The sequence below is a fragment of the Dendrobates tinctorius genome, unplaced genomic scaffold (genome assembly GCF_039654945.1).
Source record: "Dendrobates tinctorius isolate UK_male_01 unplaced genomic scaffold, ASM3965494v1 ptg000085l, whole genome shotgun sequence".
In the NCBI taxonomy this organism is placed as follows: Eukaryota; Metazoa; Chordata; class Amphibia; order Anura; family Dendrobatidae; genus Dendrobates; species Dendrobates tinctorius.
Genome location: NW_027361753.1, coordinates 3,125,614 through 3,139,301, shown reverse-complemented (window position 1 = coordinate 3,139,301; position 13,688 = coordinate 3,125,614). Strand labels below are relative to the sequence as shown.

General features: G+C 42.5%; 1 protein-coding gene across 1 annotated transcript in view; it reads right to left on the bottom strand.

Moving 5' to 3' along the window:
• The window catches only part of LOC141097548 (factor XIIa inhibitor-like), a 67,431-nt gene that overhangs the window by 18,579 nt on the left and 35,164 nt on the right, over window positions 1–13,688 (bottom strand). The window contains exon 7 of the mRNA XM_073584772.1: window positions 6,859–7,081. Coding sequence (XP_073440873.1) covers window positions 6,859–7,081 — 223 coding nt within the window. The remainder of the gene's footprint in view (window positions 1–6,858; window positions 7,082–13,688) is intronic.

Below are 13,688 nucleotides of genomic sequence, written 5' to 3'. Positions count from 1 at the left end.
TTTTCACATTTTTTACATATTTTTATATATTCTCTACTGAATTAATTAATTGTTATGTCCACATATACACATTTTTTAGAATATATCTCATCATATTTTTCTTGTCACACTACCAGTATAGTATTGGTCCATTTCTCCTTTTTTGCTATCTATAATTATGTGCAATACTCTTATTTTTCATTTTTTTATATATTACCTGGGTTATTTGGCTTTATGATTTATTAACTCCTACTATCAGTATTGCATACTATAATAATTACGGTATTATTTATATTAATATCATTTGCTGAATATTGGCGCTATCTTTGTGTCCGTGTTGGCACCTCGTCTTATTTGCAATGCTACATTTTACCCTCACTAAATAAAGGTATTTTAGCCATATTTCTGGTCCCACTATCTCTTTACTCTCGTTCGGTGTTTCCCCCTCTCTGGTTTTTGCATCATTCTGCCACGTAAGTATTATAATGAATTACTCACCCTCCCACCCTTACAATTTACTATCACATATTAGCATGCAGTAATCACACCATCTCCTCGTTGTATAATAAAGAATTATTTCAATTAGTAAAATAATTATTAGTTTAATAAATGAATAATTAACCCAGACATCAGAACATAATAAATGGGGTATGTAAAAAAAAAAAACAACAAAATCCTTATACTCACCCTATCGCTCGCCTCTCCGACCCCTCTGCATCACCTGCCTGATCCTTGCTGCATCTTCAGATAGCGAGCGGGGGCGATCTGGAGATGCGTCGAGGATCGGACAGATCATACATAGGGAAAACACCAGCAAAGATTAAACTGACCAAATTGATTAATACAAATTTCAATCTTTATTATATATAACAATAAAAATTACACACAAAAAGCTGAAGCAAAGGGGGTGGGTCTGTACAGTGCACAAAAATGGTAATCAATCCTATGCATACCTTATTAAATACAACATGACAATCAAGATATAATATCAATCTGTTATATATATTCCATGGAGAGTTACAGTAACAAAAGCTAAATAAGAATTCAAAATATCTTTAGTATACAGTATAAGGTCTCCACCTAGTGGCTGAAGCTGCACATTACTTGTAGTAGGCTTATCGCTGTCAGTTATAATCCTAGTCAGTACATAATAAAGGATAAAACAGCTCCACCTAGTGGCTATAGCATACGATAACAGCACACAAGGAAGGCAGTTTAGCCATAAATCACTTAATAAATAGTATGTGGACAAATACTAGTAGTAAGTAGTCTAAAGTGAAAAACGGGCATATATGCAGTAGTCTATAATAAAGTGCAAATGGCAGTACAAGGTAAGAGAAAGCATAAGAACGTATAAGCGAAACGCGCGTTGGGGCTTTGTCCACCATTCTGCATTTGTCTGATCTCTCCCATACTGAATAGGTAAGAGGCAGACTCCCTCTCTAGGTTTTACCTTACGTACACTTGATAGCTATTTAAATCATGGTTTAAGGTGATTACTGATACCCCACCTTACCTCTTACCTTTTTATATTTATGTGGCTTGATTATAACATGTGTTGAGAATATTGAGGTTGGTGTTTTTTTCTTCGCTTACACATCTTTTAACTTTTCCAAGAAATGTCTTTTGCATGATATTCTGTATTGACTTATATACTTGCATGAAATATACTGTGAACTTGTACTCGCAACTACTTGTCCTCCAATTATTTTTATTGTCATAGGTCTCTGATACTAATGTGCACTGGTTTTTGCACACATACTATTTATTAAGTGCTTTACGGCTAAACTTGCCTGCTAAAGGCTCATTACGGATAATTGTTTTCCTTGTGTGTTGCAATCGTACTCTGTAGCCACTAGGTGGAGCTGTTTTAGCTGACTAGGATTTTAACTGACCACTGGGCGGAGACCTTACACCGCAATCCCGTATACTAAAGATATTTTGAATTCTTATTTAGCTTTTGTTATTAGTATATCTCTCCATGAAATATATGACAGATTGATATTATATTATGATTGTCATGCTGTATTTAATTAATTACCACTTTTGTTCACCATACAGACATATCCCCCTTTGCTTCAACTCTTTAATCGTGAGTAATTTTTATTGTTATATTTCATAAGGTTGGTATTTTTACTAATTAATTTGGGCTGTTTAATATTTGATGGTGTTTTCTGTTACTTTCTAAAAACTCCCATTCACTAGTCATTTCCGCCACAATCGTTTAACTATAGGTCATACAAAGGGGTCGGAGAGGCGAGTGACAGAGTGGGTATAAGGATTTTTTTTTTTAACATTATCATAGCCTTTTATAGTTTAGAAAAAATGATGGCTCATTGCTGGATCGGCTCGGGAGCTAATTACAAAAAATTTAGCATTTTGGTGAATATCAATTTTTGTAGAATTTACCGTAGTTCCATTCGAATTTGTTCGCTCGCCTTGACTTTATCAATGGAAACACATTATACACACATTTATACATTACAGATTATGGCCACACATATGTAGTATAAGCATATGTAAAATGTATACCCATACATATACAATGACATTTTTGTCATTTACTTGTTAAAACGATTTTTTCTTCTTCGTTCATTCATTCAAGTTATAACAGCCACCAGGTTATTATTTTTTTGCTAACTTCTTCACTATATGAAGATTTGTTTTTGTCCGAAATGAGCTGAAGTTATTTTTTAAGCGACATTTTTCTAAACATGTATGTATGAGTTACATTTCTGTTATCTTTTCTTCTGGGTTTTATGGAGAAAAAAGAATCAATTTAAGCATTTTTCTTAACATTTACCATTCACCATAAAAAAATATTTAGTTTAAAAAAGTGTAAAAAAAAAATCTGGAATTGTTTTCATTAATAAAAAAGATCAGTTTTTTTTTATTTACCTCTAATATAAAGTTAGGTAGCGATGTACTGATACATACAGATATACTCATATATAAAAATGTATCTCCATGTACCAGTACAGTATGCCTGTAAGGAAGAATAATATTCTTGTCAGGAACACCGCGCTGCACTTGTTCACTGAGCCATTGCGCGTGTCCTGAGTAGAACAAACTATGCTCAAAGATACCTGTGGAGCGGGGCAGCAGCGGTGGAGATACGTGCTTCGGGCAAACAGGACCTGAAGCACGTGACTGCTGGGGGAGTTTCATGGGGTGGAGGCAAGCCCTGGCGCTCCGGAGACCAGTGCTTGGGCTAGAGAACTACAGCAAATATGGGTGAGCTGATGAACTTTTTCTTTTTTTGTACATACTTGGGCTAGAGATGCCCAGATAGTAGTCGGGCATCCGCAGATCTAAGCCAGGAGATGGCACGGTACAGGAGGGGCAAGACAGGGACATAGTCAGTCACAAAGCAGAGTCTGGAAACCTGAGATAGCAGCACGGTACAGGCAGGAGCAATGGAACGGAAGGTCAGGGACACGCAAAGGTCATAACAGAGAGGCAATGCAAGTACAGAATCGAGCAGCAATATCAGAAAGAGGAATGGACCAGGTCATACTCGAGCAAGCATACACAGGCAGACAGTATCCACAGATACACAGGGGTCAGGAACTAAGCCGAAGTCAAAAGTATCACTGACAACAGGAGCCCAAATGAGGCTATTTAAAGCCCTCCCAGAACCAGAGAGAGGCCAAAGGTATTAACCCCTGCAGCACTAAACCAGAAATCCCATACAGACCATGACAATTCTTTATATATTTAGAAAGAGAAAATTCTCCTATGCATAGCAATCCAGCCTGTGTTTTAATGCTAAAGTCTGCAATAGTAAAGGTTACGAGTTTTTATTTAGGTAAAGTTTTTCAGCAAAAGCATAGAATTAAATAACTATATATGAATGAATCCCACACAGACACATGCTGGGGCGCATCCCCCAAGGTCCAGATTCAGAGGAGGAGAAACTAAACTATTACAGCAGCGTCCTGATTAAGGATCTGTTGACCATCAATCGCCAAATATTTACAGGTTAGAAGCCTAGTTACATAGGAAGACAGCGCTAAACAATGCACACTTATCAATCAGTAATAGATCACTCAGTGTGCATAGGCTGCCATTATTCTCAGCAGCACAAGTCCTTTTTACAAAGGACGATGCGCTGCCGAGAATGATGATTTAAAGCAAGCTTAGAAATAATTTCACCTGACTAATGAGCGTTTTGCTCTTTCATCAGTGATCACCAGCCTTTTTACACTGAAAGTGTTAGGGACGGCGGAATGCACTAAATATTAAATAGAAAGTGCGTTCGCCGCCCAGGGTCCACCGTGCAGTAGGTGTTAAAACCACTGCTAATTAATGGCAGACGCGCTATATGGCGGTATAATGAGCACGGGTTCAACGTCACCTGACGTGCGCAGAGCGGGCGCTGTAACATAAACATAAACACCGAGCCTGTTAGACTCACAGGTCTCGGCGAAATTGCACGCATGGTATCAGGTCACAGGACATGGGTCCAAGACAGGGAGCGGTGTCCGTCTAGACCTACCGTGCGTGCTAAATGCAGCGCGGAGGCAGACACAGCCGCTATGCGATAGTGCCATGAGAGACGTGACACCACCGGACGCTAGTGTAGAGGTGTGGTGTGCACAATGGCCTATGACTTGACACTGACTCTTTCTATAGTTCACTATCCACATGTGTAATATCAGAGGGAGGGGAATCTTAATAAGTCAGTCACCAGAATCATACATCCATCACCATTCACACATCTAGCAAGAAGAGTCTATACTAGCGCATGTCCGAGCGGCCATGCGGGCCTTTTATAGCTGTGCGCTGCCGGGACCTTCCAGATCTCTGAGATGGACCAATCAGATCTAGAGAAGGACACTGTCATGATGTCATGATCCAGGTAGGATCTGACAGATTAAATGCACAAAGTAACCTTTTTTTTTTCCTCTGGCTGTGTGCCAAAGGTGGTTTTGCCCCCGGTGGCCATTAGGGTCATTGCGCTGTGGTGGTTTCAGTTGTAGTTTTCCCCCCAGTGGCCATTAGGGCCATTGCACTCTGGTTACCTTAGTTTGTGCACGTGATTATGTAACAGGTGTGATTGCTCTATAAAAGAGTGTCAGGTGTGTCAATCACTGTTGGTGAAAGTTCCTCATTTGCAAGCAAGCCTGGGTAAAGAATGGAGCTGAAGGAGAGTCACTGGCAGCCCAGTCACAGTGCTGGAGTAGCAGCTATGGTGTCTGCAAGGAGGGCTGGCATGGATTGGTGGAGTAGCAGCTATGGTGTCTACAAGGAGGGCTGGCATTGCTTGGTGGACTGGCAGCTATGGTGTAGAGCTGCACTCAGGATGCTGGACTCACTTGCGGAAAGCTGGACTCAAAATGTTGGACTCTTTGGCAGAAAAGCTGGACTCATTTGCTGGACTCTGTTTCTGGAAAGCTGCACACAGGTGTGGACTCCAAGGCTGCACTATGGTGTTGGATCCGGTCGGAGGAAAAGATGCACGCAGGTGGTGGGCTCTGTTGCTGGGAGCGTAAGCAACAGAGCAAAGCTAAGTGGTGTTCCCCTGTTTTGTCACTTTTCCTCATGTGTGTTTAGTGCAGTGGTGGGATTAGTTTCCGCACCGACCAATTCCCTAGTGATGGTTTAGGTGCAGGGCGAGTCAGGGTTTTTAGGTTCCTGATCGGAACCGGCCTAGGGAACGTTAGGAGTGTATAGACACTGACTCAGGGGAGTGCAGGAGGTCTCCACTTCCCCGTTCCCTATCGCAGGGCCACCATTGTTATTGTTACCCAGGTTTTCCCTATTCCCTTGTCTTATTGTATTAGTTACCGGCCTGCGGGCCGCATCACATAGGACAATTACACGTGCCGCGTCCAGTTGTATTAGTTACTGGCCTGCACACACAGGACGGGGCACGTGACAGACCTGAGCACGTGACTCCCGACCTCCAATGGGAGATCGTCTCGTGAGCATGTTCGGTGGAGCGGCAGAGGAACTTAGCCTCAGGAATGACTTGCTGCAGAGCAGCATGTGAGGCTCTGGATTCCTGTTGTGTAGCTGCAGGAATCCGACGCCTAACAGAAAGATTATCACTAGAGATGAGAAAACCAGAACTTTAAAATTCAGGATTCGTAACGAATGGAGTTCGAGTTTGTGTTCAAGTGAAATTCTGATACCCGAACTTTGGACATAAAGTTCGGTCGAACTTCCCTGGGTCCGTCCACTCCTATCACAAAACGAGCACTTCTAGGAACACTTCTTTATGTTAATCATTCAGTGTAAGTGCACTTTTTGACATGCATGATAAAAAAGGTGCAACTGGTTCCAGCTACACTTCCTCAGACCCTATAGCAATGGCACATTTTATTGGGTACTGCACTCCTGACTCTCAAAATAGAACCTTACATCTCTATCTGGCATCTGATGGAAGAGTCTGGGCTTGGTGAATGCCAGGAGAATGTTACCTGCCTGACCTCATTGTGCCCGCTGTACAATTTGGTGGAGGAGGATAATGCTATGGGCTTATTTTTTAGAGTTTGGCCTCAGCCACTTAGTTCCAGTGAAGAAAAATCTTAATGATTCAGCACAAAACATTGTGGACAATTGTAGACTTCATCTTTGTGGGAACAGTTTGGGGAAGACCCTTTTTCTGTTCCCCATGACTGTGCCAAGGGCACAAAGTCCATACAAGCATGGTTTGGGTAGTTTGGAGGGAAGAAAATGACTGTCCACACTAGCCTGGACCTCAACCCTATCCAACACCTTTGAGATAAACTAGAAAAGAGATTGTGAAACCAATCTCCCCTGAACATCAAGGTCTGACCTCACAAATGTGGGGAAGACTCCAAATTAATGTCTGTGGATATAGAATGGGATGTGAGAAAAGCTCATGTAGATGTAAACTTTGTCATCACTCACCAAGTAAACTTAATGTTTCTGTTAAGCCAAATTCTGAGTCAAGTTTCATCATTGGAATAGATATGGTTGTGGCACGCGAAGGTTTTTCCTCTAGCTGTGTAATCAGCAAATTCAAAATTTCTTCTGTAAGTTGACTTTCTACATTTTTCAGTCCTTCTTTTCCTTGTGATAGAGGCAAAAAGATGATGAGGCTGTAGTTGTCAGATAAAGGTAATCTGGCGACCTAGATAAAGTGGTCAAAGAAGTATATCTTTTTACCAATGCAATGTAATAGACAAGTATCATTTCTATGGTTCTGCAATAAAATGCATTGATACAGATCTATATCAAATATGTTATATTAGCAAACCATGGCAAAGCTTGGTGGTTATGTAGCGCATAATCTCATATCTACAGTGGGGAAAATAAGTATTTGTTACACTGCTGATTTTGCAAGTTTCCCCACCTACAAGAGTTGTAGAGGTCTGTAGTTTTTATTGCACGTATACTTCACCTGTGAGAGACAGAATCTTAACAAAAATCCAGAAAATCACATTGTATGATTTTTACATAATTAAATAGCATTTTATTGCATGAAATAAGTATTTGATACAATAGACAAACAGAACTTAATATTTGGTACACAAACATTGGTTTGCAATTATAGAGGTCAGACGTTTCCCGTAGTTCTTGACCAAGTTTGCACATACTGCAGCAGTGATTTTGGCCCACTCTTCCATAGAGATCTCCAAGTTTTTCAGGTTTTGGGGCTGTCGCTGCGCAACATTAAGTTTCAGCTCCCTCCAAAGATTTTTTATTGGGTTCAGGTCTGGAGACTGGCTGGGCCATTCCAGGACCCTCAAATGCTTCTGAGGGAGCCACGTGTTAGGGTGGTTTCACATTAGCGCTTTTTAAGCGCACGCACGGCCGGGGGTAGCTCCGCCCCCGAGCCGGCTCTCTGCCCGGCGTGCCCGCCCCTTGCTTGTAGCGCCGCCTCCTAGCGCACAGCGGCGCCTGCGATCGGCGCACCCTATCTTTAGCATAGGGTGCGCAGATCGTGCGCAGGCCGTGCGCTAGTTGCGCTTTGACCTGCGCTGCGCACTTTTGACGGTGCGCCGTGCGCGCCAAAATCCAAAAAGTTTGATTTTGGCGCGCACGGCGCACCGTCAAAAGTGCGCAGCGCAGGTCAAAGCGCAACTAGCGCACGGCCTGCGCACGACCTGCGCACCCTATGCTAAAGATAGGGTGCGCCGATCGCAGGTGCCGCTGTGCGCTAGGAGGCGGCGCTACAAGCAAGGGGCGGGCACGCCGGGCAGAGAGCCGGCTCGGGGGCGGAGCTACCCCGGCCGTGCGTGCGCTTAAAAAGCGCTAATGTGAAACCACCCTTAGTTAACTTATTTCATATAAATTCTACTTTAGCCCTATTTTTTTTTGTATGCGTAATAGGAAAGAATGGACCCCAAAATTTGTTGTGAAATTTCTCCTGAGCATGTCCATACCTCATACGTGGGGAAAAAAAACACTATTTGGGCGCATAGCAAGGCTCGGAAGGAAAGGAGCGCCTTTTGACTTTTCAAATGCAAAAGTTGCTAGAATGGTTAGTGGGCACCATGTTGCGCTTGGAGAGACCCTAATGTGCCTAAACAGTGAAATCCCCTGCACAAGTGACACCATTTTGGAAACTAGACCCTCTAAGGGAAATTATCTAGATGTGTGATGAGCATCTTGAATCCCCAAATGTTTCACAGAAGTTTATAACATTGAGCTGTGAAAATAAAAATATCACATTTTTCCCACAAAAATATTTTTTTGCCCTAAATTTTGCATTTTCATAAGGCTAAAGGGATAAATGGCACCATAAAATTGGTTAAGCAATTTCTCCTGAGTATGGCGATACCCAATATGTGGAGGAAAACTACTGTTTGGGTGCACAGCAAGACTTTGAAGGGAAGGCGCAACATTTGACTTTTTGAATGCAAAATTTGATGAATTAAAAGACGCCATATCATGTTTGGTGAGCCCCTGATGTGCTTAAACAGTGGAAACCTCCCACAGGTGACACTATTTTGTAAACTAAACCCCACAAGAAACTAATTTAGATGTGTGGTGAGCACCTTGGTTTCCCAGGTGCTTCACAGAAGTTTTATAACTAAAGCCGTGAAAATAAAAAAAATCTCTATTTTTCCCACAAAAATGTTCTTTTAGCACCATTTTTTTTTTTAATTTCACAAGGGTAACAGGAGAATATGGAACCCAAAATTTGTTGTGCACTATCTCCTGAATATGCAGATAACCCATAGGTGGAGATAAACTACTGTTTGGGCGCACGGCAGAGCTCAGGATAGAAGGAGTGACCGATTGGAACGCTGACTTTGATTGAACGATCTGTGGGTGTCATGTCACATTTGGAGAGCCTCTGATGTATCTAAACACAGGAAACCCCCCACAAGTGACCTCATTTTGGAAACTAAACCCCTCAGGAAATTTATCTAGATATGTGGTGAGCACCTTGAATCCACAGGTGCTTCACAAAATTTTACAAAGTTGATCTGTGAAAATGAAACAATATATTTTACCACAAAAATGTTGTTTTGGCCCCCAGTTTTCTTCTCATTTTCACAAGGATAGCAGGAAAACAATGGACCCCAAAATTGGTTATGCAATTTCTCTTGAGTACATCAATGCCACCTATGTAATTAAAAACTACTTTTGAGACACAGGGGAATGTACAGAAGGGAAAGAGCGAAATATTGGAGTTCATATTTTGCTGGACTGGTTTGACAGTGCCATGTCACATTGGCAGAACCCTTAGGTGCCAGAACAGCAGAACCCCCATTAGAAACCCCATATACAAACTGAACCTCTCAATGAATTCATCTAGGTGTGCAGTGAGCATGTTGACACCGCATGTGCCTCACAGAGTTTAATACCATTGGGTAATGAAGAAAGAATAATTACATTTTTACAACCCAAATTTTGTTTTAACCCCAAATTTTACATTTTCACACTGGAAAATGGGTAAAAATGGCACCAAAATTTGTCCCACAATTTCTGATGAATGTAGAAATACCCTATATGCGCCTGTACAGTACTGCTTGGCCATACAGCGAGACTTGGGAGGAAAAGTGTGCTGTTTGCCTGCTGGAGTGCAGATTTTCCTAAAATAGTTTGCGGACTCCATGTACAAACCCTCTAAGTGCTAGAAAAGCAGAATCACCCCTCAAGTGACCCCATTTTGGAAATTATACCCCTTTGGGAATTTATCTACAGGTGTCATGGGGACTTTAACACTATGTGTGTTTTCCAGAACCAAGCAGCAGTGGGTGTTGCTTGCAAACTGCAGACTGCCCAGTATGTTTTAGAAACCAGTACATTGTGTCCAGCTCATAATTCTGTAGACACGCACCCGCAAATTAGGCCGGGGTCACTTGCCACACTCGGGACCGGAGTGTGCGGATGCATGTATTTCTATGCAGCCGCATACTCCGGTCCCGAGTGCCGGCGGCAGCACCGGGTATTGATGTGAGAGACTCACAAGTGTGACCCCGGCTTAAGGCTGACTCTTATCGCTAAAAACGAAACGCCAAACATGTGGACACTAAATGTTTAGGCACACTGGGGCTCAGAAGGGGGGGGTGTTTTTGGGAATGCAGAATTTGCTGGATTTCTTTTGGGGGGCGAGGAGCCATTTAACTTTTCCGGAGCCTTTTTGCTACCAGTAAATGTGGAAGCCCCTATATTTCTGTTAACAGATGATGGACCTGAGTAGAGACTTGCTTTTTGTGGATTGATAGTATACTAGGGTGGGATCATTGTTGTAAGATGAGGGGCATTATACCATGAAGGGGCCCATGATGGGGGACATTATACCAGGATGGGGAATATTTTTACAGAAAGGGGCCCAGAATGGAGGACATTATTACAGTAAGGGGCCCAGGACATGGATCATTATACTAGCATAGGGAACATTATTACTGGAAGGGGCTCAGAATGGTAGACATTATACCAGGAAGGGGCCTATGAGGGGCAACATTTACTAGGAAGGTGGACATTATTCCAGGAAGGGGCCTATGATAGGGGATAGTATAAGGCCGGGATCACACTACCGTGTGTGATGCGAGAAACTCGCACGAGTCTCTCGCATCAACACCCGGCGCTGCCGCTGGCATTCAGGACCGGAGCTGCAGTTGCATAGAAATACGTGCAGACGCAGCTCCAGTCCTGAGTGCCGGCGGCAGCACCAGATGTTGATGCAAGAGACTCATGCGCGTTTCTCACATCACACATGGTAGTGTGATCCCGGCCTAACAGAAAGAGAGACAAGACATAGGATAAAATAACAGGATGGATAGCCATAGGATATGATGAGAGACATTATTACAGGATGGGTCTAGAGACATTATTACAGAGAGATGACAAGACATGGGACATTATTACTGAAATGGGCCAGGACAGGAGGACATTATTACAGAAATGGGCAAGGATCTGGGATATTATTACAGAAAGGGGTGAAGGATGATGGGCATTATTACAGAAAGGGGCTAGGATGGGGGGCATTATTACCAGAAGTGGCCAGGATGGAGGACATTTAAACAGAAATGAGCCAGGATAGGGGACATTATTACAGGAAGGTGTCATGACGGGGACACTATTACATGTCTTTGTAGGATCTAAACTGCTACAAAGGCCCATACATTTGACCAAAATGGAGCTGGGGGCCCAGGTCCAAATTTTGCACCTGGGCCCATAGGACTCAAGTTACGCCACTTGATCTCAGCACTGTGTGCCAGTAGAACAGTGAGCACTACGCATGATTTACAAGTATCGTCTCCACTGCTTTTCAATTAAACGCTAGTAACAGCCCATGCAGCACTGAGACTGCTCTTCTGCAGTAATATGCTGGTTCTGTTCATAATGTCTATTGTTGATGACAAGCAGTCTCAGAGCCAGTGCATAATTGAATTGTATGAAAATCAGGCGCTGTAGTGTATTTCTTATAGTGCAGTATCAATTTGAAGAAAATCCACAACCCCATACACATTTGATTGCTGGCGGCACAACAATCATTTGGCCGACTGCTATCTCCCCCATACACAAGAATGCTCAGTTTGGCCGGATCCTGTGTTTTCCCCGCTGAACAAACAGAACAGCTGGATCCATCACCATATAAAGACTTGTTATTAACAGGTCATACTGTAGTTTTAAATGATTCCATTGTTTTTACCATATAATCTACTTAAAAACGGGACAAAAAAAAAAATCCAAGTTCTATCAAATGGTGAAACTTAAAGCACTGCACTTCTGCCATTTTTGAAGCTTTTGTTTTTATGTGGCTTGGCATTATGCATCATGATTCTCTGCGTCTGCACTATTACAGAGATAGAAAAACTTGTATATTTTTTTTAAAAATGTTATGTCGTGAAATAAAATTTGGAATCTTGTAAATAAATTGTTTGGTTTGCTTGTAAGACACTATAGGAAAGCGGGGGGTAAAGTCCTAGATTGTAGATGTGTGTCACTAATGGAATCTGTTGATAGGGTTTAAAGTGACTCGATGTTGGGTCCAGGTTTTTTGAGTAACCAAAGAGTTCTGGATTTACAAGCCTTTTAATATTAATTGGGTTAGATCAGCAGCGTAGAGTGTGTTGAGACTGGAAAATTGCAGAGCTGCTGCTTAGTCTGCTCTGCAAAAAATGTTTACTTGAGCCAAACAGGAGGTGTTTGTTTGGTGAACACGTTGAATACAAATGTGAGCTGCTGCTGATAATACCGAGGTTGGTGAGGCTGCTACATTTATGTTGTTTCATTTTGCCTAAAGAAAAGGACTGTTTATGTTATCCATTGATACTGAAGAAAGGGTATTTTCATTTAGGAGTGACAAGGTTTATGCTGGACAATAAACTACATACTGTTTTGATATAAAGCCATATATCCAAACTGCTACCCAACAGCATGAACCCTTGCAATTGGAGTTTGAATGCTGGCATGACGTCCCAAAGATCACAGGTGATTACAGTTTAAAGACTGAATGTCCTGGATATAAACTACTACATCATTGAAAATATGATCTGAAAGCATGGAGCTTGTTAAGCAACTGGTCCAGCAGCAACAGGCCCAACAAGAAACTAACAAACTCTTGATACAGTAGTTGCAACAACAGCAGGAACAGTTTCAGCAGCAGCACCAACATCATCTGCAACAGATGGCTCTCTTGGCAGAAACTATCTGGGTCAGGGAGACTGCAACTTCTGCCAGCCAAAGAGACGGCATCTGTATGACACAAACAATATGGGATGTCTTACATAAAATTACCCTGGAGGATGACATTGAGGCTTTCCTGTCTGTCTTTAAGAGAGTGGTAGACAGGAAGAAACTGCCTCATCGCAATAGGAAGCGGTTTTAGCTTCCTACCTTACTGGGGAACCGTAGAAAGCATACGATGACTTAGCCCTGCAGGGTGCATATGGCAAGCTGAAGGCAGAGATTATGGCACTTTTGGTGTCATCCTGGCCATCAAGGTGCAACGGATGAGTCTCTGGCACTACCAAAGTGATAAGCCTCCCTTGTCCTAGATGTTCAACCTGTTAGATCTGGTGCATAAATGGTTGCAGCCTGAGACCTGCTCTGCGTCACAAATAGTGGATAGAGTGTTAGTGGACTGATTTATCCATTCACTACCTAAGTCTGTGCAAACCTGGGTTGCACAGGGAGATCCTCAGGATGCAGATGACCTTATGAGTCTCATGGAGAGGAACCTGGCTGTGGAGAATTCCATGATCAAGAGAGCCTGAGGTCACCTTTCTGGGATACCCAAAAGAGAGGGTTCAAGTCCATGTCTGATGGGCACGCAA